The 22,326-nt window shown below is 46.5% G+C and overlaps 3 protein-coding genes and 1 long non-coding RNA gene across 6 annotated transcripts; 3 read left to right on the forward strand and 1 right to left on the reverse strand.

Annotated features, from left to right (window-relative positions):
* The first annotated feature begins 255 nt into the window (after nt 1–255).
* Nucleotides 256–2,567, forward strand: LOC112893171 (nuclear transcription factor Y subunit B-3-like). The gene is made up of 8 exons (XM_025960358.1): nt 256–415; nt 525–745; nt 863–992; nt 1,142–1,147; nt 1,664–1,756; nt 1,828–1,878; nt 2,004–2,056; nt 2,264–2,567. Exons 2-7 carry the CDS (start codon nt 555–557, stop codon nt 2,022–2,024), a joined length of 492 nt encoding a protein of 163 aa, XP_025816143.1. The 5' UTR covers nt 256–415; nt 525–554; the 3' UTR covers nt 2,025–2,056; nt 2,264–2,567.
* Nucleotides 2,568–3,403: 836 nt separating this feature from the next.
* On the reverse strand, nt 3,404–12,107 carry LOC112893170 (V-type proton ATPase subunit a1). The gene is made up of 18 exons (XM_025960357.1): nt 11,727–12,107; nt 10,667–10,711; nt 9,404–9,526; nt 9,176–9,283; nt 8,756–8,869; nt 8,503–8,676; nt 8,139–8,276; nt 7,870–7,977; nt 7,634–7,741; nt 7,388–7,536; nt 6,783–6,936; nt 6,037–6,197; nt 5,213–5,419; nt 4,943–5,126; nt 4,771–4,854; nt 4,364–4,557; nt 4,219–4,278; nt 3,404–4,069 (listed from the first exon to the last, which is right to left on the reverse strand). The coding sequence occupies exons 1-18, from the start codon at nt 11,865–11,867 to the stop codon at nt 3,865–3,867; spliced, it is 2,457 nt and encodes an 818-aa protein (XP_025816142.1). The 5' UTR covers nt 11,868–12,107; the 3' UTR covers nt 3,404–3,864.
* A 3,181-nt stretch (nt 12,108–15,288) lies between these two features.
* LOC112895625 (interactor of constitutive active ROPs 2, chloroplastic-like) lies at nt 15,289–21,245 on the forward strand. 3 transcript variants are annotated; one of them, XM_025963604.1, is made up of 5 exons: nt 15,289–15,380; nt 15,744–15,857; nt 16,835–16,924; nt 18,154–18,292; nt 19,674–21,245. In XM_025963604.1, the coding sequence occupies exons 3-5, from the start codon at nt 16,902–16,904 to the stop codon at nt 21,012–21,014; spliced, it is 1,503 nt and encodes a 500-aa protein (XP_025819389.1). In that variant the 5' UTR covers nt 15,289–15,380; nt 15,744–15,857; nt 16,835–16,901; the 3' UTR covers nt 21,015–21,245. The 3 variants fall into 3 exon arrangements, with proteins under 3 accessions (XP_025819389.1, XP_025819388.1, XP_025819387.1); XM_025963603.1 differs by lacking the exon at nt 15,289–15,380 and having other exon boundaries at nt 15,661–15,857; XM_025963602.1 differs by lacking the exons at nt 15,289–15,380; nt 15,744–15,857; nt 16,835–16,924 and adding an exon at nt 17,455–18,048.
* LOC112895627 lies at nt 18,887–19,475 on the forward strand. Its single transcript, XR_003229238.1, has 3 exons — nt 18,887–18,930; nt 19,011–19,227; nt 19,376–19,475. It is a non-coding gene; the product is annotated as an uncharacterized LOC112895627 (long non-coding RNA).
* Nucleotides 21,246–22,326: the final 1,081 nt, after the last annotated feature.

A 22,326-nucleotide genomic window follows, 5' to 3' on the forward strand; every position in this document is an offset into this window, starting at 1 on the left:
AAAATTATTCAAAACAAAATCTCTCAACAAAAATTGACATGTTCAATTACATTCCAACCCTGCAAAAAACAAGATATCACAATCCAAAGTTTTCTCATTTTTCTTTAAAGAATTGAAATATTTTTTTGAAAATAATAAAAAAACTGCTATAGCATCTAACCCCGCGGGTCCATGGGCATATCTATGGGCCCACCGGCCCAGGGCCCACTCCCCTCCTTGTCCCTATTTGCAGCTGACGAACGGCCCGGATACCCCGGCCTCCTCCATCGAACCCACCCGGACCGCCTCCTCTTCTCCAGCGTCCGATCACCATTCCCCACCTCTCCTCTCTCCGCGGCCACCTCCTCCCTCACTCTTTCTCCTCCCTTCTCCCTTCTCTCCCCTCCTCGCCTCCCCGCGCGCGCGTTTTTATAAGGTACGTACGGCGCGTCAACACGCTGCCCGCCCGCCACCTGCCGATTCCCGGCGGCGCCTCTGAGCTCTGACGCGATCGATGCCGTGTGGCTTCGTCTTGGTGGATCTAGGGTTTCGGCGGAGGCGCCCGGTCCCAGGCGATGGCGGACGACGGCGGGAGCCACGAGGGCGGCGGCGGCGGCGGCGTCCGGGAGCAGGACCGGTTCCTGCCCATCGCCAACATCAGCCGCATCATGAAGAAGGCCGTACCGGCTAACGGCAAGATCGCCAAGGACGCCAAGGAGACCCTGCAGGAGTGCGTCTCCGAGTTCATCTCCTTCGTCACCAGCGAGTGAGTTGACACGGCCCGGTAGCGTAGCCCCTCGGCCTTGTATCAGGTTGGCTTCTCTCCCTTTTCTTCCGAGATGATTCTGATTTGTGCGGCGGCGGCGCCGGTGGGTGCTTGCAGGGCCAGCGACAAGTGCCAGAAGGAGAAGCGCAAGACCATCAACGGCGACGATCTGCTCTGGGCGATGGCTACGCTCGGATTCGAGGAGTACGTCGAGCCCCTCAAGATGTACCTACAAAAGTACAGAGAGGTCAGTGGTGGCTCCTGCTCGCGGTTGTGTAGATGGGGATCTTCTTCTATATCTTTTTTTCTTCTTTTTTTTAATGTTTTTGTGCATCTGTCTCATGACGCTTCTCTGTCCTCGCATATTATCTTCTGGGGACCGGCTGGTGACTGCAGATGGAGGTATGTGGTCTTCATACGCTTATTTAATTTATCCATCAAAGCAGCACTTGTTTGCCTTTGCTTCCGCTGAACTGTGTAGTCTGCACAACCTATTCAGGTTCAGGTTATTGAGGTACAACCTCTTAGAAAATATTTGGCAGTTGGCAGGAAATGCACATAACTAGCTTTGAGGAATGCAAACTAGCAAGCATTACACCTGAATATATCCTTATCGTGGTTAGTATGCTGTCTAGGAAAGGTACCTGATGGTTTGTATGCCGTCTAGTAAGGTACCTGCAGGCAAGAAGCCAATAATATACGAGCAATAAATTGTAGATGCTAGTTCTAAGAAAGATTGCATAGATGATCTATTTGTTTTTGATAAATTGCCTATTCTTTGTTGGGCTGCTTGGGCTACCAAGCAAGCTTCGTTGCTACTAGTATGGTTGCTGTGAGCAATTTTATAGTTTCATATAATATTTGCACATCCAAGATGCAATGTAATACTGATCACAATTTCTCGCTAAATTCTGGTAGGGTGATAGTAAGTTGTCTACAAAGGCTGGTGAGGGCTCTGTAAAGAAGGATGCAATTAGTCCCCATGGTGGCACCAGTAGCTCAAGTAACCAGGTTAGCATTTTTAACTTGTATGGATCTCCTCCCAGTTATTCCCGAAACTGACCTAATCATGTTACCTGCAGTTGGTTCAGCATGGAGTTTACAACCAAGGGATGGGCTATATGCAACCACAGGTAATAAAATATATCATTCTTTCACTTGTCAGTAAACACTGCTAGTAAATATCTGATACTAAACATGGCACAAAATTTTAACCATTGCATTATTTCACTGACAATTTTTCCATGTACACACTCAGTACCATAATGGGGATACCTAAAGGGCAAAAACTGAAGACAGCAGCAATTTATGGTAATTTTATTGCCCCCTGAATTACCTGTGCATTTTTTTTTCATGACATTCACAAATTTTTTATTCTCTTTTGAAATCTGTATTTGTTTAACAATGGAACCTAAAGATGCATCTTTCAGCTCTAAAGCAGAAAATTCTCTTGACACCCTTTGCATAAATCCTGCTTATTTTCTTGGATCTGACAATTGCTTTTCTCTCTTTCTCCAGTGGTTATCCATCATCTAGGGAAGTCGCCGCATTGCTTCTATGTTTATTGGCAGAAAATTGAAGGCACCTAAAAAGGGTGTTTAACTTTTGCTATGGCTGCCTATCAGATGTAAATTGGCTTCCTTGAGAGTAGTTCGCCTATAATGGTTGAGCGCTTGCTTTTGTCTGTATATTCAGAATGATTTGACCGTTGCTATTTTGGCAGCCTTTTACATTCACAGATCTGTATTGTGGAGCATAAATATAATGTAGTAGTCCTAGGAGCAAATAATGGTGATTAACATACAGGTCTGCTATCAGCCTATGCTCATTTTCTGGAACCTTATTCCCGCTAGGTTGTCCCTCCGATCAGAATGTGAGGCTTGCCTAAATCCTAGTTGACGCGGCCGTGAGTTCTATGATGTGCGTTGCAGGGCTGCTATAAGCATTTCCACTGGTGGCACTGGGTTTTTACGGCAGAAGTTTAGGTGCTCCTGCAACTTAGTTCTCTACCGTGCTACCAACGCCTCTGAAAGTGAATAAAAATTTCCAAGAAAGACATATAAAGGAATATATCATATGCTCATCTATGTCCAAGCAGTTTTGAGCTTTATCCCTTCTTGCTCACCACCTACAGTCTAAACCTCCCATTGCGCTAACCCATCTCTAAAGTGGTGTAAGAAATTTCAGGGACTGTAAGTGCTTGAGGTGTAGGGGTTTTAAAAACTTCCCTAGCTTGCAGTGTTTTTTTTTTTGCCAGTTTTACTTTACTAGACTATTTTATAGTGGTATAGATCGGAGCAAGACACGTATATTGTGGTATTTAATCCAACCATCGCTAAAATTTGCAATGTGACAACGTTCCTGTCACGCCCGTCCCGGAAAGACGTCAGCCACGCATCATGGAAATAAGGAAAAAAATGTTTCCCAATAACTCTATAACTTAAAATCCACAACATACAGTCCAATTTTGAAACTTTTCAGTGAAATGTGGCCGATATTGCCATCCCTGTTAAGATGCTGCTGCTCAGCAGCTATACAAATAATACAATGGCGGGCATCAATATTTCTAGGTGATATACAGAAATGACAGTTTTGCGACTGAAATGTGAATACTCAAAAATTAAACTTCCAAACAATACAGCAGACAAACGAGCAGCGTTTAAAAGAATAAGCACAAGAATAAATATTTATTTGAATCGTAAAACAATACAGTAAAATATTTGTCATGCCTTTCTTCCAGCCTCGGCGCAAGAATGGCCAAAAAAGTTGTTTCCATTTAAGTTGTAAGGGCCAGTCACTTCGATAAAATTTAAAGCTAAAAGTAGGTGGGGGCAAATCTACATTTCTATCCTTTCTGTTAGCAACTATAATCTGCATCTCCGTTGGAGGAACTGTACGATGAACCTGCCCTCTACAATATGGCTGTAAACTTACAAAACCTCCTTCCCGACGCTGGCAATCTCAATGACGACTGCACGCATGTGCTGGGAAGAAGTCCGGCGGTCTGACAAAACACTGTGTATTGGGAAAACCCATCTCGCCCACAAAGTTCCACTGCCGTGCTCCAAAAATTTGCAAGAAACGAACTGAATCTCCTTACACGCTGAAATTCAAATGCATCAGTCTTCGTCGTCTGCTAGCAGAGCAAATGAAAATGGCTTGAACTTGTAGCCATCCCCATGGTAGAACTTGTTCATAAATTCAACCCAGTGCAGACGCAATGCATGCAGAAAGGCACTCAGTGTCTCCATCATGAGCAATATGAAGGCAGTAGCAAAAGCAAAAACTACGAGTCCCGCTGACTTCACGATAAGACTATCATACCTATGAATAATAAAGAATCAAGAAGTGAGCGATCATTAAATTTTGTGCATCATGCCAGTATAAATAAAGAACTTTGATATAAGGTTTCCACATATGAGATGCAGACAATATATATGGAGTTTGTCCGAGTTGAGGAAGAAGGTGCTTACCCCCAGGCAAGTAGCAGCAGCTTCTCATAGAAAACTGTTGACAGCTCTGAATGTGCCAAGCTGGAACGGATGAACAATACACAGAAGTGAGCAGTAGAACTGGGAGAAATAAAAATTTGGTCGTAAAACATCACAAGAGGCAAACCTCAGGGCCCAAAGTCGAAGATAAGATGCAGTATTTGAAACTGCACCGAGTACAAACTCAATGGAATGTATCATTTGATGCACAAAGACTTCACTGAAATTGAAATCATCATGACGTGCTCGGGCTGAATCAGGTTCAGAATCTGGATCCATTTCAGATGTCCCTAGGAAACGATAGGTGTGACCTTGAAATCTCTGCATCCAGGTATGAAAATTAGTAATTCACCTTGCATACTTGAAAAGAGAAGGTATTTCAGTTTGGTTCTCATAAACATTGATCATTTACTTTGAATGTTTGAGAAATTTTCGGGATGCCCTAATTAGTTGGCATGGTAAAAAAGGAACCTAGTATAGAAAGTTGCCAATATGTTACCCAAGTAAATTTTCCATGTCACTATATCAACATACCTCCTTGTGAAGTTTCTTCAAGATAAAAGGCTTTGGGAAGAGCATCCATGGGACAGCTACCAAAGCCATAAGCAACAAAAGTATCTGAAAGGGAAAAGCAGATAAGTTATCACATAAAGGGTGTTGGAAATACAGAGTATTCTATTCTAAGGAGGAGGGCATTTTATTGAACCTGGAGTTCCTTTTGGCCCCAAAACAGTTGATTTTCTCCAAGATCTCCAGCAGGATCAAGGAACATATATATCATTACGTGATAAAGATCAGCTTGAGAGCCCGTGCACCATTTGATGAGAATCAGTAGTGCTAAGTAACCAAAAAGGCTATTCAGAAAAATCATCTGTGGTATGAATTGATACCTGAAAAATGTGAATAGTTAAAAATACTGCAATTTCCCCTCTAATCGGTTACATCTGAACAGAAGATACAAAAGAATATACAATACCTTATGTCAAGGGCATTTCCATGAAACCGCGCATCAAAATAACTTAATACAATTCCCAAGTTCATCTGGGCAACACCCATTAGTATAGACATCTTCATCTTCAATGAATTTAGAAAGGGTAGCTCAGACCGACTTCCACGCCAACTTGGGTCCACCCCAAAAGGATAGGGATCACGGACTTTGATGAGACCAGCAGTATGTGCATCACTGAAGCACACAGGTTAGGAGTTAGATCTTCCAGAACAAAACATTTGGCACATGGTTATCTCACACCATTACTCAAGGAGGTCCAACATTTCATTAACTACGAGGCTACATTCAGAAAAGGAATAAACAAGCGCATAAAACTCTACAAACATGCAACAAAACAGCATTGACATAAAGTGATTAATGTCATTGCAACATGGGGACAAAATGAAGATACAGTGATTATTGTCATAGCAAGATACTGTGACCCCAAAAAGTAGGGATTTAGATCATCCAGCAACCAGCAAAACAGAATACGATGGATTTTCCTTTTACTAGAAATCTCATTGATGTGAGTATTAACATGTAGAATGTGACTCTCTCTATCCTCGTTCTATTAATCCACTTATTTAAAGATCTCAAAAACAATGAAGTGAAGGATTTGATTACTCAATATTAGATTGGAATGTATTCACAGTAATTCTTAAAAAAAAATCTACTACGAAGTCCAAGAGAAGAGAAGCCAATGCTGACTCTTAATTAACAAATAGTATAGCTTAGGTGATTTCCCAGCATTTTTAGAAACTCCAGAGAACAATTGTCCCATTAAAACTTGAACACACAAATAGCAGACATACCTGCAGCTTTTTTCCCGGCACTCATAGGCAGATTTGCCAAATATATGGAATGGAACTGAGAAGAACTCATTGTATATAAGGCCACAGTATATTGAGAATATTGCCATCAGAAGAATAACATATCGTCCACCAAATGCCATCTCCATAAAGCTGCCAAGTTTCTGAAATAAGTAATTGACAGAGGTTAAGCAAACTCACATACACAATGTGGAATAAATGGCAAGATGCCAAGCTCAGAGTAAGTTTCTCAAAGATACACTTAAAGCAACCAATAGCTTCCAAAAAATATCATATTTATTAAGGAAACTTTTTTAATGCACAAAATTATACTAAGACTTTAAACAGACAACTGTCGCCCAAGCCAGAAGCCCCAGAACACCTATTTACTGGGTTCCTGCATGCAGATATGTTGCACTGGATCTCGTCTACATTATAAGAGGAATTTTCTTGACTTTTATGAAAATATGTCAGGTTATCTGCCATATTTCTGAACGAGTCCTTTGACATAACAGGTCCCTTGTGCCTTTATACCACTACTATCAGAAATGAGGTACATGTCCAAGAAACAATAGGGAGTAGACTATTTTTCCATTTTAAGAATATTATTCAGTTGCTCAAATTCCTTTGTAATATTTGCTCAAACTAGAGATTAAGAAACTATTTCATACAGTAATAACACGATACAAGATTTGTTTCTAATGGCTATGCAAAAGAAAGAAAGAAGGACCAAATTCAACCGAGTATACCTGTGAGGAGAGTTTCTTCTCACGAAGTATAAGAACCAAAGCTCCTAGTAACAGACATATCCCATGACCCCAATCTCCAAACATAACAGCAAAAAGAAATGGGAATGTCACAACAGAATATACAGCTGGATTAGCTTCCTGATATCGAGCAACACTGCAACCAAAAATATCACAATCAATTCAGTGTGGAAGATTCATGGTGAAACTATCATAACAAGTATTTCTCTTTCATAAGAGAATGGTAAACAAAGATTAAGTACATAAAAGCATTCCCAGACAAGAGCAATCACATCAAGCACATATTCAAATAACTCCCAAGGTTTCAAGAAATAATAAGCCTTGTAAGATCAGCAATACTGAAAACTCTAGGAAAACACTGAACACTAACAACCTCAATATAAGCCAAAAAAAAAGGGTCCTGGCAATGCAGCAAGTATACCTGCTTTCCAAAAGGTAAATGAATTAATTCTTAGCATTTACTTGATAACTTTAATTTGTTTTCTTAGCATTTAGTGATAATTAATAATCAAGTTCCAAAAGGCCAAAGGCAAAAGAACAACCAAAAAAAATATTTATCATGCTGGTCTTGACATCTTTGTACATACCCATATGCATCAACAATTTCCTGGAAAGCATTGGTAAATTTATCAGTTCGAAAATATGTAGGTGGTGATTCAAGGGTGTCCATCTCATGAAATATTGTTCCAACTTGTGAATTGCTGTGAAGTGTTGCACGCTGCAAACAATCCTTGATCTGAAACGCAAGTTCAAAGTAAGAAACATCTTCTAAAGCTTTTGTTCTGAAAAAAAGGAATGGCCACAACAATTGAAACAAATGTATAGTTGCTGACCTGAGATTTAGCAAATATAGGACACCATCCTTCTCCAACAAGGCATTTCTTTGTCACATCAAAGTTTAACATGTTCAGCGTGTCATATACAGCTTTCTCCTTTTTAACCTAAAAGGAATACAAAAATGTTACGATTCACAATTCTTCCATGTACCAGCACGGAAAAAAACCATAGACCTTATAGGGGTGAAAAGGTACAGAAAGAGAAAATGAGAAAATGGCATTTACTTTATTACCATGATTGTCCACCTCCACAATTGTGATCCTACTGACTCGAGCGCTTTGTTTCTGTGTTGGATTCCAGCATCTAAGGTAACTTCCAGGTCAGAGAGGCGTGCGGATACCTGACAGAAGTCATAAAATTGTAAGTTACTATCATCGAAGGCTCAAAACACTCCAATGATATAGTATGAGGGAGAATAAAATAAAACATCAAATGATGTGTTGCATTTCAAATTGCCCAAATGAATTGATGAACCAGGGTGCAAACAGGGAACTAAAATACCTCATTGAAAATCTGTCTCTGCTTGATCATCTCCTCAGGAACAGGGTAGCAACTTGCTCCAAATGAATCACAAATCTTTAGTATCTTTGCTTTTGCTTGTTCCCCAGAAAAGAAAACTACAAAAACAGTTTTCTCTACCTGTCAAAACATCAAAACATTTTCAGATGTTTTGAAGGTATCAAATGAACTGCACCACACAAAGTTGGATTTCTAAACTAGAATATGTATTGATTTGGGCAGAACCAAATGAAAATTTGAATAGAGCGCAGCTAGTGCAATCAGTAAATAATTTGAGACAAATTTAGCAAAATATTTAACTCAATATACACAGGAATTAGCAAGGGCAAACCATGATTAATCAGACCTCTTCACCAGATATGGGATCAGTTACAGGTTCCCCTGCAGGCGCCTGATTGAATAGCATATTTCCTCTTGTAGCTCGGAAAAGCATCCGTTCAAAAGCCAGTGCCTTAGACTTCAATATCATCCCACTAACAAACCTCACCCCAGAATTTCCAGAAGATCCTTGATGCACTCCCTGGCAACAGTTTGGTTTATGATAATGGAACAGGAAAATGGAATAATGCTAACTTTATGGATCAGAGCAGAAATAAGACCTGTTCGAGCAAATAGGCATTTCCCTCATCCACTTCCCTGTCATATATGTTTTCATCTAGCTCCTGCTCAGCTGAAGCTGCATGGTTGTGAGAAGAAGCAAGGATGCCACCTGCCTGCAAGATGTTGTTTGAGAAAACATGGAACAGAAAGAAGAGCAAACACACTATTTAAATCAAAGTCAATGTTTTACTGGCAATTGATAATGAAGGCATGCTCGCCAAGTAATATTACAGTTCATAGGTTAAAAAAAAGGCACCAATACGGTATTTTTCTGGCATGTTTCATCTGTTCACAAGAAAAATCACTAGGGCTACCAATGCGGTCATAAATATACTAGTGCAGATCTTTTATCTCCATTGAATATACGTAGGAAATACATGGATTGATAGTTCCATATTCAACAAGAATCGAGATACAACCTTTGTCAAGACCAGCTTGAATTCAAGAAGTTCATTGTATGTCTGTTGTAGCTTATCACTGTTGGTAATCATCTCAAGCAGCTCATGCTCATGCTCACCCAATCTTGCCTAGAGGACCAACAAGAACAAGTGTTTATTTCACCAAAGCATACTATTTATTGTCAATTAGATCAGCTACTTTTGAAAAACACATAAGATTTTCTGTTATAGGGAAGATTATTAATGCACCTCTAGCTCCTCCAGATCAATATCAGGTTCAAGTGCAGGTCGAACCGAAGATCTTACACCTGCCTTGTTGATCTGGTCACTGAAAAATCTTAGTTTACGTGACATTTCTGCACATCTCTTTACCTGTAGGGGAATTATGGAGGTTTGTCAATATAAAAAAGTTATTCGGAACCAGATATCTTTTTTTTAGATGGGATCAGGAAGTTGGTGTACATGAAAACTCTATAAAGGAAAGCAACAGCCCAAACAAAAAGTTACATTATTGATCATTTCATCATTCTAATTGTGCTAAATATAGAAAAGAGTACTTAGTGCCATGAGCATACTAACTTTATTGGAAATAATAAGTTCCATTACTGATGACTTCATCATCCTATTCCAATTTTCCATCATCTACTCAATCTGTACTCTGTGCCATTAGCGTACTTCAAAAGACAACTCGAGTGGACATACAGTACTCATAATACCAAATAGAGCCATGGCTTATTTATATAATAGTATCCGTAATACGATGACATGTATTTTTTATCCCTTCCCCAACAAGATTCATGTCTCATATATATAATACCAAAATCCTTGTTTTATTAGTTGCTTCCAACAGTTCTCAAAAACAAAAAGGGAAAGAAATATTAGTCAATATAATCCTATATGTTCTCTATAGTTGTCTAATGAAAAGCAATATTCATTGTTAATATTTTAAAAGTAAAACACCCAATCCATGATGCTTGCTTGCACTTGTACTAGAGAACAGAATGATCATAATTAATGTGCCTCTGGGGTGAGGGGGGGGGGGGGACAAACTTAGCTGATGATACTTATTTTTCAGGGAAAGAAACTAACAAGGACACAGCTCATAGCATGGCTAACAGCAAATTGCTTTCTATTTAATATTTATTGTGTTCCATTTAAATTCCAACAAATCAAATAAAACTTGCCAAAAATATTTCTCACTATGTAATTCCCTTGTAATGCCCCATCTTGTTAATTCTTAAGAAACTAGTAATCTGACTGCACATCGAATAGTCTGAGCTAACCAAAGCAGTGCTATCTCAGTAGTACATAATCATAACACCCAAAGTAAACATCATTTTCAATAAATAAGAATACATGCTTGAAGAATAAAACAAAATAAAATATGATTTCCAAACTCCTTGTTCAAGTCAAGGAATTTCTGCAGTAGAATAAAAAGATAGGTGCAGGCAAAGTAAGGTCATCAACACAAAAATGAAAACGTGAAACGAAGAATACAGTAAGCTGGAATACCTGGTTGACAAATATACGCTGGAAAGGACTCTTATCCTCATTCAACTGCAGCAGATAATAAAATAAATCAGCAAAACCCATTATGGCAGCAAACACAAACACAAACAGACTTAAAAAAAAGTAGGCTCTATCCCCACCCAGTGATGGCACCATATACAGTAACAAAGTTTTCTACAGTGACATCATAACAACAAAGTCAACAAATACTGCCTCTTCAAATAAAGCCACTAGCTGAAATGAATTAACAAGGAAAATATCGTTTTGAAGCCACCCATCCTTCTAATTAGCCCCCTCAAACAACATTGCAACAAATTAATAATGCACCTGATTCCTCAAAATAATAATCAAGCATGATGGTAATAGGCTGGTACATAAAAAGTTTGTAAAACTAAGAAAGTAAAAAAAGCTTTACGCATACATGGTTTGAACACCCATTCTCAAAATAGAAAAGGGACGCCATTACTCATTTCATTGAACCAGTATATCAGTATGATTTGCTCTATTTCAAGGCATGCAACTATGTTGTTCATAGTATTGTGTTGATGACCTCTAATGATTTGTTTGTGCAGACTGTCACAAAAGACACAGTGGCAATTCATTTGCTTACACTGGCTCAAGTTAGTACAGACGTATACTATGAATATTCAAATGAAGCTAAAGCACACTGATCCAATGCCACGCTTGTCATGAAAACCTCTGCAGCTCTACCACATTAACCCATTCACGTGAACCTGAGGCCTCAACGAGACTGCCAGGTCCGTGCCCTCCAATAGTCCAATCTAAAACAACCACCCACGCTAACCGATCATTGCAGGTGCACAAACAAGCTCAAACATGAAACACGCGCCAAACCGGGATCCAATGACACCCGAGATCAAACACTATCCCTCCAATTCGACCACGGCCTAGAGCTGGATCCAACAGACCGCATAGCGTGACGCGCGCGGGCGGGGTCTGGAGAGAGATCACGACTCCCGAGGCTGGATCAGGCAGATCCGAGCGAGAACGCGAGAGGCGGAGAGGCTAGCGAGGAGCGGCGGGAGCGAGGGAGGGTACTCACGTCCTTGAACTGGAGAAGGCCGAGCTCGCCGAGGTAGGTGACGGCGACGCGCGCGCTCTCTGCAGGGATGATGAGCTGCACGAAGCACATCTTCTCGGACCGCAGGTGGTCCATCGGGGGCAGCCGGTCGAACACCCCCATCCCGCCCGCCCGCCGGAGCGGAGCGCGCCCTCCCGAAGCTTCCAGAAGGCGCCGCGAGCGCTAGGAGGACGACGACGCGGTGCGGTGGTCGGGTGGCGCCTCAGATCTGAGGGGGTCGGCCAAATTCTATTCTCCACTCTATTCTACGAGTGCGCAACTGCCATGAGACCCATCGCGGGGGAGGAACGGGAGGGAGGAAGCGGCTCGGAAGGGAGGCGCGCCGTGGCTGGCCCGTGGGCCCGACTCTGGTGGGCGCGGACCGGCCGGTGTTGCATTCGGTTGGTCGCTCGGCCCCCCGGGTTTGGTGGTTTTTACGCGAGTGACCCTGTCGGTCCCGCGTTTCTAGGACTGGGCCTGCCTACTCAAAGTCGAGGCTAGACGACGACAGGCGTGAATGGAACGCAAAGGCCGAGCTGGCGAGCGCGATCCAGATGGGTTGGGCCCTGCCGAATAAGGTGGTGATCTTTGTTGCGAATATGGTGGCGGCCCTGTTGTGTGTGGCTAGTGGGCGGAATATAATACGGGCCGTATCAGATTCATTGAGATTGGTTGGCCCATTTGCAGATTCTGGCTTGAGAATTACGAACCCGAATCTGGCTGCTCCGTCTGTCCATTGTCGAACGATGAACTGAAGCGTTCTCCGACGCAAAATCTGTGAGTTGATCACCCAATTTGAGGCGCCCATTCGTGCAGGACGGGGCATCCTCGACCTCGACGTCTCGGTTCACGTTATGTCGTGTGTGTTAGTTACAAAATTGCTTTCGCGGCGTCTCCTCAGTACGTTCCGGTTAAGTTTTTGACTAGAGGAATTCTTACGAGGTGCTCCGTTGCTCCGGTCCACATTCTCCGCTGCTCCCACTGATTGACCATGATGGTTCTGTGGCTCCCTTGTCAATGCGTCTAGTCCAAGCACAATTCTCACTTTCACGAGTCTATGTCAGGAGTTCAGGACCGTTCAATTTTCACCACTTGGCCGGCAGCTCTGCACTAAACTGGTGGCACCAGTTCGTCTCTTCCTCGTCTGAACGGAAAACCGCAACGTCAAGCCAGAAAAGGCTCTGAGCCTCTGACTTGGAACGGGATGTGCTGCTGGAACCTTACCGTCTTAGGCTTTGAGCAGATACTCTCCCCGGACGGAATGACCACCTCGCGAAAACGACGCGCGATTCGCCGATGCAGTGAGCAACGTAGACAGACGAGGGCCGCCGCTGCACCCACTGCCTCGCCAGTGGAGCTCTAAGCTGCACGGGGGCTCGAGGCTACAGGCCCGAGCGACGTCTGATGCCGACCCAGCAGCGATCGAAAGCCCTTGCTCACGACGCCGACGTACTACTAGTCTACTACTACGTGACGCCGACCGTCGAGCACGTCCGCATGATTAGCTGAGTGCCACGCCGCACGCACGCCGGCCGGCCGTATCTTCTCCGCCATTACTCCGGTGGTTGCTAACAGAGCGGGAGGAGGGGTCGGCGTCGCGATGGAGACACCGCGCGCGAGCGGGGGCGGCGGGCGTATTGAATGCGTTCGTCCGCGGCACGCGCGGGCGGTGGTGGGCGGCGACGGAGCGAGCTGGACGGACGGACGTAGGTGTCCGCCGAGCAGTGGATACGACGGCAAGCAAGTCGAGTACGACGCGCACCCGCTGCCGGCAGCTGCGTGGTCGACGCGATCCTGTGCTGGGGATGGAGACCGCGGCCAGGCAGAGTCGCTTTCAGATGACCGTGTAAAGGGCATGTTTCTTTTCTACGCTCTACACTTTAGACTCCTCGTATCAAAGAGAATCTTGATATTTAGAAGTATTAAATAAAATCTGTTTATAAAACTTTTTACACAGCTGGGTGCTAATTCGCGAGATAAATTTAATGAGCCTAATTAATCCATAATTTGCCACAGTTATGCTACAGTAATGATCCGCTAATCATGGACTAATATACCTCATTAGATTCGTCTCGCGAATTAGCCCTGGGGTTCTGCAATTAGTTTTGTAATTAGACTTTATTTAATATTTCTAAATGATAATATTCTCTTTGATGTGATCACTCCAAACTTTAGGCGCCTGCGAACGAGCGCACCCGAAATCGATCCCAAATTCTCGATGCGTATCGGCCTATCGGGTATGATCAGTCAGTAAAAGCATTGCCTTCCGTCTGCAGGCAGCATGCCGTGCGACTTCAGATCGGCGCGTAGGTGGAAGAGGCCACTAGGTAGAAACACGCAGGTAACTTCATCGAGGTCAGTACATCTCGGGAATTCACCCCGTGGAGTCACGTCCGCCTGTAACTAGCGACACGGCCGGCCCCGGCGTGCGCTTTTCCGAAAGGATGGCTCGTCACAGGCGCGCGGGACTCTCCCGCGACCGGCGTTCACATGCGCGCCGGCCGATCGCGCCGGCTTGGCGCCTACCCCCGCACCCGGCCGCGCGCCGCGAGGCACGCCGGGGGCACCGGGCGATCGGGGCACGGGCCCCCGCCGCGCGCGTCGCTTGTACGCTAGCCCGATGCGCCGTCACGCGCGCCTGCTGCGACGAGTGGTCCGCCGCGCCGAGCGAGCTCGGAAGTAAGATACTTGTCGTGTTACGGACGCGAGCTGGGGGTGCTCTTGGCTGACTGGCTCCCTGCTCTGACCGGTCTCCTTGTCGCCCGCTCGTGTGACCGTATCGTACCGGTGGGGGCACCCCCGGCACGCACGCCAGAATGCTAGAGCACAAAACCGTGGATTTGCTGGTCCTTTCTGGCGGTAAGAATGCCACTGTGGATCTAACAAAGAAAATAAACTACTGCTGGATAAAAATGTCACCTGCTGGTTCTTTTTTTTTTTATCTCGAATAGTACCTGCATTTGCCATCGGGGACGTGACGACGTGTGTACATCGCGGAAAACACAGCAGCGAGATTGCACCTACGCTCAGGATTCAGGAAGGAAGTGTTGGAGATGGAACCCTTGTGTTAACTTTGATCATTTCTTCAAAAAAAAACTTTGATCACGCCGCTGCCACGTGCTGCGGCGGTGCGGTGCCAGCTTACACGCTTTCCCATCCTTTGAGCCGTACGCCACAAAGCATCACCAGTCATCAAGTGGCCAACACGGGCCGATCATTATGATCAAGCGACCTCTGAGGGAGCGCAACGGCAGCATCGGCGAGCGTTGAAGTTCCTCGCAAAATATTGGCACAAAATCGTCAGGTAGGGATACGGATACCTCGCGCTCCATCTGATTTTCTCTCACGGGAGAGGGAGCGCGGAGCGGAACGGAATGATTGTCTCTCGTCTCGCCGCTGCAGCCTTCTCAGAAATCCTGACGACCTGTCTGCTATCCGACTTACTTAAAGAAGATGGCATCCTACATCCCGGACCTATGCAGCGCAGGTGCCTCCAATGCCTCCTATCCACACCTCCGTCTCCTTTGGGCAATGGCTTCCCGGTCTCAGAGCATGATATAGAGGCGGCGGCGAAGAGGAAGGAGAAGACGAAAGCCGTCTTCGTCGAGTGTGGATTTTCCACTCTGCAGAAGTGAGGTGAGGCTGCTGCTTCTTCCATTAGCCATGTCCAGAGTCACTCCTGAGCATGCATCCCATCACATCATGGGCGGTTGCACCATGCAAGCATGGCCGATCGGCCGATCCAATGAATCAGGCCCCGGATGCTCGCGTTGCGTTGCCACCTCTCTGCTGGAACTGGTCCAAAAGTTCAGAGCTATAGTTTGCCATCCGGTTCAGAATGCATCCTCGTTGGAGGAACCATCTCCACTTTCACTTTCCTCACAAAATTAACCTGTCAAAGTCTCGCACCTACTAGGCTACTACCTGCCTGGCTTAGCTCACAAGCTTACAGCGTACTCCTCCTCCTCCTCCTCCTCCTCCTCCTACTTATCCATCCAGGTACAGACAAGCTGTAAAGCTTTGGATCATCGCCAAGCCTTTGTCTCATCGCCTCCACGCATCCGAAGCTAGCCCAGCTCATGCGCGTGGCTATCAAGAGTTAGTTATCCAGAGGTACGTGAACCTAATACAGCAGCAGCAACTCGCGTCTCTTCTCCTGGCTGTTTGTTGCGGTGCTTCTGTTGATCAACAAAAAGGTAGCCGTATCCGGGGGCGTGGTTGCCAATTCGGCCATCTCAAAGCAGACTCCCAAGTCCCAACTACTTATGCACCAGCATGATTCCAGGCCGCGGTGTCGAGTGTGGCCGGCGCCGCCTGCCTTTTGTTTTGTGCGTGTGTGGGGCGGCGTTGAGTAAGGGGAAAGACTAAGCGAGCGGGGGAGCGGGAGGGAGGGAGATCGAGAGCGAACAAAAGGGGAAGCCGTGGAGTGGTGGGTTCTCGCTTGCTTCAGGCCTACCTTTCTGCAGCCTTAAGCTTGGTGGTTGTAGTGGCGCGCGTATAATGCGCTAGCTATCCTCCGCCGAGGGACCGACCGGACCGGGCCGGACCATCCATGCCCATGCCATGCCCATGTACATGGCCTCTCCCTCTACAGAGCTCTACTAGTAGCAGATAGCGATCATGGGTCATGAGCCATGACCAGAGTCCAGAGCCAAGCCACCACCCGTGGCGAATTGGAGCTTAAAGAATCGGATTGCGCGCACGGCCAACCTCACCATGTGTTCCCCGGTTTAAGGATGCCAGTCAGTTTGGTGCTAGGATTTGTTTAGAGGCCACACGGCTGTCCCTGTCGTTGGCTAAGTGGTTGGAGGACTAGTTAGTGCCAGATTAGACGGGCAAGCCAGCAGCCAATTCCACCGTGTTGTCCATTATTTAGTTGCTTTGCCTTTGCGCGCGTGAAGATAGGTGCAGACACAGGCAGAGAGAGAGAGATAGCTAGCTAGCTAGCTCCGCCGTCGCCATTGCTGCTGCATAGCTCCATAGCTCGATTGGCTTCTCTGTCGTCTCTCCTGCCGGCGCTCTAGCTCGTCCATGGCAGAGAGAGCGGGAGCTAGCTGACGACCCCGCTCTCGTGTTTTGTCCCCTTGCAGCTTTCCTCCTGGAGCCGTGGTGGCGCAGCGGCTCTGAGCCTGAGCTTCGGGAATAAAAGATATCGCCATGCAGGCAGCGGCCAAGGCAAGGTTCGTCCCGTTTGCCTCATTTCATCCCCCTTCCGTGCTAAATTCCATGTGCCCTCTGATGATTGCTGCATATGCATGCTTTGTTTATCCCTCTCCTTTGCATCAATCCTGGCGATGTTAGATTCTCCTCTCCAAGTCAATGTGTTTGCATATGCACCGTGGCTCTCTCTCTGATCTGATCACCACACTTCAGTTTGGCAATTAGTCCCATGTTCTATTGGAGCACGCACGAGCTATGAGCCTATGACTGTACACGTCTCACAAAAGTTCAGGGAGAACTGTTCATACTCGATACTCCTTGCTCAATGATAGCAAAAGAGGAAAAAAGAAAAAGACTCCGAGCAGCCGCAGCTGCAGCACTGAGTTTACCAGCGGCGAGCTGCGAGATGGAATTATGCCATTGGGCGGCTCTAAACTACACTCTCCCCCTCATCACCATCTGTCTGTCCTGCCTTTCCATTTATTTTTATCTTTTCACGGAGCCGAGGAGGAGGAAGCGACCAAGTTTTCAAATCAGGGCCGCATGTGACCGTGACTGTTCGCAGATAGCTCCATGCGCAAGGGCTGTCCCGTTCTTGAGCTCGGAGCCAAGGACGACAGGCAGGTCCACTTGTTGCCTAACCCGCATCTGTAAAGCAAAGCCTGTCCTCCCTCTCTCATCTCCCTCTGCCCTTTTGATCCCGCCCGTGCTTGCCTACCCGGCGGAGGGGATTATGTTAAGCTAATGCGGCGGCCCCCTTTCCTCGGCTCGGTGTTTGCTCCTCCCCTCCTCTTCTTATCGGCCTCTGGCGCTTTCCGGGCCTCGGATTCTTTGTTGCGCTCCCCCATTGCGCCCTGCTGCTTCTTCGCTTTGCATCTGGGTTGAGCTGGAGCATCGATCCGCCTTGCTCGGCGGAGGCGGCTTCAGCTAGAATCCACCGCTCTTTGGTTTGGTTTCCCCCCATCAGAGCTTTGAATCGGTTCTACTTTGTTTGCATTTTGGAGTCTCCCAAAGCAAAAGTTTTCCCCTTTTTTGCTTGCATTTGACATGAGGAGAGACGCTGAGATTTCCCACCTGTTCTAAGCATGCTATCCCTGAACAAAATGCATTTCCTCAAGTTGTATTCCAGCAGCAACAGCTCCAGGTAATGTTGCTGCTTCGGGTTGTGAGTTTGCCTTGCCTGCCCTTGTGTGATTTCTGAGGTCCCTCTGATTCAACATGACGCCGTTGTTTTCTTTTGGCTGCGAAGGAATGGCTCCGCGGAACACCCCACCCGGACGTCCTCCCAGGGAAGCAACAAGGCCGGCCGGACGGGGAGGATGGCCGAGTCGCCCACCGGGCTCAGCCCCAAGGTCGACCGCCGCTCGGCGATGAGTGCCGAGAGAGAGGTAAAATGGCGAAAAAACCCTGCTCTGAAGTTGCTCGATTTCGGAATGCGGTTTCATTAAGTTCGCCTGGAAAAAGATAAAGCAAGCTTAATTGTTGCTGTTTGGTAGTACTAGTACGTCGGTGGTGTCATATCAGGGGCACCGCCCAATTAAGTTCGTGACAAGTTTTTGAAATGCCGTTAACTGTTCTTGAATGCCTCGAATTTATGTACCATTTCTCATGGTTCATTTGATTAGACAGTACTGCTACCTATATCCGTCTATCTCTGATACTCCCCGTCTCAGGATGCGTTGGTTTCGCAGGGTATAAAGTTTAGTGGTGTCACGTCAAAGAGAATCTTGTCATTTAGAAGTATTAAATAAAATCTAATTACAAAACTAATTGCAGAACCCAGGGCTAATTCGCAAGACGAATCTAATAAGATATATTAGTCCATGATTAGCGGGTGATTACTGTAGCATCACTGTGTCAAATTATGGATTAATTAGGCTCATTAAATTTGTTTCGCGAATTAGCATCCATCTATGCAAAAAGTTTTATAAACAGATTTTATTTAATACTTCTAGCAAGATTCTCTTTGATGTGACGGGTCTAAATTTTACGGGAGAGGAAACGAACACACCCTCGCACACCCTCGGTAAGTAGCAGTTGGGGTCTTGCTCGGTCTCTCTGGATGGAGCAAACTGCCAATTAGACTGAAACTGACATGTTTAATAGGTACTTAGCTGAATCAGATGGTCCAGGATATTGAATGGCTAGCAAATCCTTAGAAATAATGGAAGCTCGTCCTCGTGTTGCTACCAAACTGGCGAATTATGATGAGTTCGTGGTACCAGTTCTGCTACCAGTCGTGTCTCTGCAACCAACGGCAAAACAGGCGTGTCTGAACTGATGCAAACTCTTGTTCGGGACCGGCAACCCGTAATTGACACCGGTGTGTGTTTATTCTATCTGTACTGATTATGATCCTGACAAACGCCCGGAAAGTAGGCGGACTATGTAGATGGTTGCACATTTCAAGCACACTGGTAGGTAGTTATCTGTGCTAATATGCCATCATGCTAGTCCTTTTTCTGGTGCAGAACACTAATCAGGGTTATCAGCTAGCGTCTGGTAGCAAGATTATTGGCAAATTCCCAACATTTGGGGAACTACGATCTTGTCTAGATGCTAGAGAAGGGCTAGAAAGTTAACACACAAGCAGGCAAGCAGCATTTCTCACAACCACTGCATTTCTCACTAGTGTCTCCCTGGCTAAACATGTCACTGAGGAAATCAGATCATCACCCTTCTTTTTCAAATGGTTCTCCGGGAGTACTACTGTTACCATAAGTGATATTGTCGGCATTAATTTGTCCTTGTATGTAATGAAATCACCAGAAAAGGAGGCCACCGACGACGAAGCTGTCAGAGCTGGAGTCCCAGCTGTCGCAGCTGCAGGACGAGCTCAAGAAGGCCAAGGAGCAGCTCCACTCCTCCGAGGTCTCCAGGAAGCGGGCCCTGCAGGAGGCCGACGACGCCAGGGCGCAGGCCACCGCGGCGTCCGCGCAGGTGCGCAACTCCGAGGCCCAGCTCGCCGAGCTCTCGTCGGCAGAGGAGGCCCGCCTCCTGGAGCTGCGCCGGCTGTCGCAGGAGCGCGATCGGTCGTGGCAGTCGGAGCTGGAGGCCTTGCAGAAGCAGCACGCCGCGGACTCGGCCGCGCTGGCCGCCGCGATGGGGGAGGTGCACCGCCTGCGCGTGCAGCTCGCGGCCGCGGCGCGCGCCGACCGCCGGCAGGACGTGGTGGATGCTCTGGCCACCATCGACGAGCTCAGGGTCAAGCTCAAGGCGAGCGAGGAGGCCGAGGCGCAGGCGCGCGCCATGCACGAGGAGTGCAAGCAGCAGCTGGAGGCGAGCCGGGCCACGATCGACTCGCTGCTCACCGACGGCTCCAAGCTGATGGACTCGTTCAGCCTCGTGGTCAAGGAGCTCGAGGAGTCGCGCGCCAAGGTCAAGGCTCTCGAGGAGGAGGTCGCGGAGGCGTCATCAAGGATCGCCAGCGAGCGCTGCAATTGCTCGGGCTCGGAGGCCGCCGAGCTGAGGTCGGAATTGGAGGCCGCGGAGGCCAGGTATCAAGAAGAGAAGATCCTTAGCACCGTGGAGACGCAGTGCGCGTACGAGCTCATGGATCAGATAAAGACCGAGTCCGACCTGCGGCACGGCAAGCTCGCCGCGGCGCTCGAGAGCGCCAAGTCCGAGGTCATCTTCCTCAAGGCGAGCCTGTTCGACAAGGAGTCCGAGCTGCGGCGCGCCCTGGACGCGAACAAGAAGCTACAGTCCGAGGCAAGAACGGACAGCTCGGCTGACGCGCTGAAGGAGCAGCTGCAGGGCGCGCTGCAGGAGAACGGGCAGCTGAAGCAGGAGCTGCATCAGTACGAGTCCGAGAAGGGCTCCGCGGCCGCGAGGACGCCGGAGGCCGACGCGGTGGAGGCGGCGAAGAAAGGGGAGATGGAGACCGAGCTGCGCCGCCTGCGGGTGCAGGCCGAGCAGTGGCGCAAGGCCGCGGAGACGGCCATGGCGCTGCTGACGGTGGGCAAGGGCGGGAACGGCAAGGTCGTGGAGCGGAGCGAGTCCTTGGAGGGCGGCAAGTACGCGGGCCTGTGCGAGGACTTGGACGACGACGCGGCGGCGAGGAAGAACGGCAACGTGCTGAGGAGGATCAGCGGGATGTGGAAGAAATGAGAGGGGCGATCGGCCAGCTGAGCGGCGGCGGCGGCAGCGGCGGCGTGGCTTGTACTGCTGCTCCAGGGAGCCCTGGGTCTCTCAGGTGTAATCGTTTTGCCGGTGCGTGTGGTGTAAAAAACATAGTACAGTGCTGTACTGGTTGGGGTAAACGTGCTCATAGCTGTATTATACAACGTGGTATATGGAGGATCAATTCATCCGGGTGTGCAGGTCGTGGTAGGGGTCTCTTATAGTTGCATTCAAAAGTGTCTAGCCATCAAGAATTCGATTGATGTTTTTTTTCCTTTTGAAAATGGAAATCCCATTTATTCACTTCGATTCACGGGTTCTAGTTTTCAGAAAGAGAGGATCCTTTTTTATTCGTGAGGAGAAATGGTTCGGCCCAGCTCATGTGTGCATCACCGCCCATGGGCCGGCACAATTGTCCACTACTTACCTAAGGCCTGCATCCCCCGCAGTTCTGGAGAAAGGGGCCCAAAGTTTTCATCATCGTCCCCGACGGCGCACGCACGGACAGTGACGCCCTCGTGCCATGATGGCATGATGCTGCCATCAATCCATCATCATGATTCACGAAGCGTACAATATGATGGTACTCCTGGACCGAGCTCTGTTTAGTTCGAAGGGCTAAATTTCAGTTCTATCATATTAAAAAAAATTTGCTATTCAGAAATATTAAATGAAATCTGTTTATTAAACTTTTTTTACAGATAGGTGCTAACTCACAAGACAAATTTAATAAGCCTAATTAATCTATAATTTGTTACAGTGATGCTACAGTAGTCATTCGCTAATTATAGATTAATATATCTCATTAGATTCGTCTAGCGAATTAACCAATAAGTTCTGCAAATAGTTTTGTAATTAGACTTTATTTAATGCTCTAAATGACAAAATTCACCTTGATGTGATGGGCTAAACTTTAGACCCTATTTGATCCGGCAGGGCTAAACTTTAATCCTGTTACATTAAATATTTAATTACTAATTAGAAATATTAAATGTAGATTAGTGACAAAATTAATTGCATAATCCATATATTAATTCGCGAGATGAATCTATTAATTAATTCATGATTAGCCTATATGATGCTACAATAAATATATGCTAATCTTGAATTAGCTAGGCTTAATAGATTTATCTTGGGAACTAGTTCTAAGCTTTTGCAGTTAGTTTTATAATTAGCTCATATTTAGAGCATGCTTGGAGGAACTGAAATTGAATGCTAAATTTTAGCACATATTAGCACTCATGCACGTGCTAGAGTTTTTAAGTATTAGGTAAAGTTTAGTCCACCCCATTAGCATTTC

The sequence above is a fragment of the Panicum hallii genome, chromosome 5 (assembly GCF_002211085.1).
Source record: "Panicum hallii strain FIL2 chromosome 5, PHallii_v3.1, whole genome shotgun sequence".
NCBI classification, from domain to species: domain Eukaryota; kingdom Viridiplantae; phylum Streptophyta; class Magnoliopsida; order Poales; family Poaceae; genus Panicum; species Panicum hallii.

Bases quoted from the DNA above. Each gene is read 5' to 3' on its own strand.
- LOC112893171 (XM_025960358.1), top strand. From the start codon at position 555: ATGGCGGACGACGGCGGGAGCCACGAGGGCGGCGGCGGCGGCGGCGTC. The intron at 746-862 runs GTGAGTTGACAC...GGGTGCTTGCAG, and splicing joins ATCTCCTTCGTCACCAGCGA to GGCCAGCGACAAGTGCCAGA. The intron at 1,757-1,827 runs GTTAGCATTTTT...TGTTACCTGCAG, and splicing joins CCAGTAGCTCAAGTAACCAG to TTGGTTCAGCATGGAGTTTA.
- LOC112893170 (XM_025960357.1), bottom strand. From the start codon at position 11,867: ATGGGGGTGTTCGACCGGCTGCCCCCGATGGACCACCTGCGGTCCGAG. The intron at 9,527-10,666 runs GTATTCCAGCTT...ATTCCCCTACAG, and splicing joins AGCGTATATTTGTCAACCAG to GTAAAGAGATGTGCAGAAAT. The intron at 7,537-7,633 runs GTCAGCAACTAT...CTTGCGTTTCAG, and splicing joins CTATATTTGCTAAATCTCAG to ATCAAGGATTGTTTGCAGCG.
- LOC112895625 (XM_025963602.1), top strand. From the start codon at position 17,990: ATGCTATCCCTGAACAAAATGCATTTCCTCAAGTTGTATTCCAGCAGC. The intron at 18,049-18,153 runs GTAATGTTGCTG...TTGGCTGCGAAG, and splicing joins TCCAGCAGCAACAGCTCCAG to GAATGGCTCCGCGGAACACC. The intron at 18,293-19,673 runs GTAAAATGGCGA...TGAAATCACCAG, and splicing joins CGATGAGTGCCGAGAGAGAG to AAAAGGAGGCCACCGACGAC.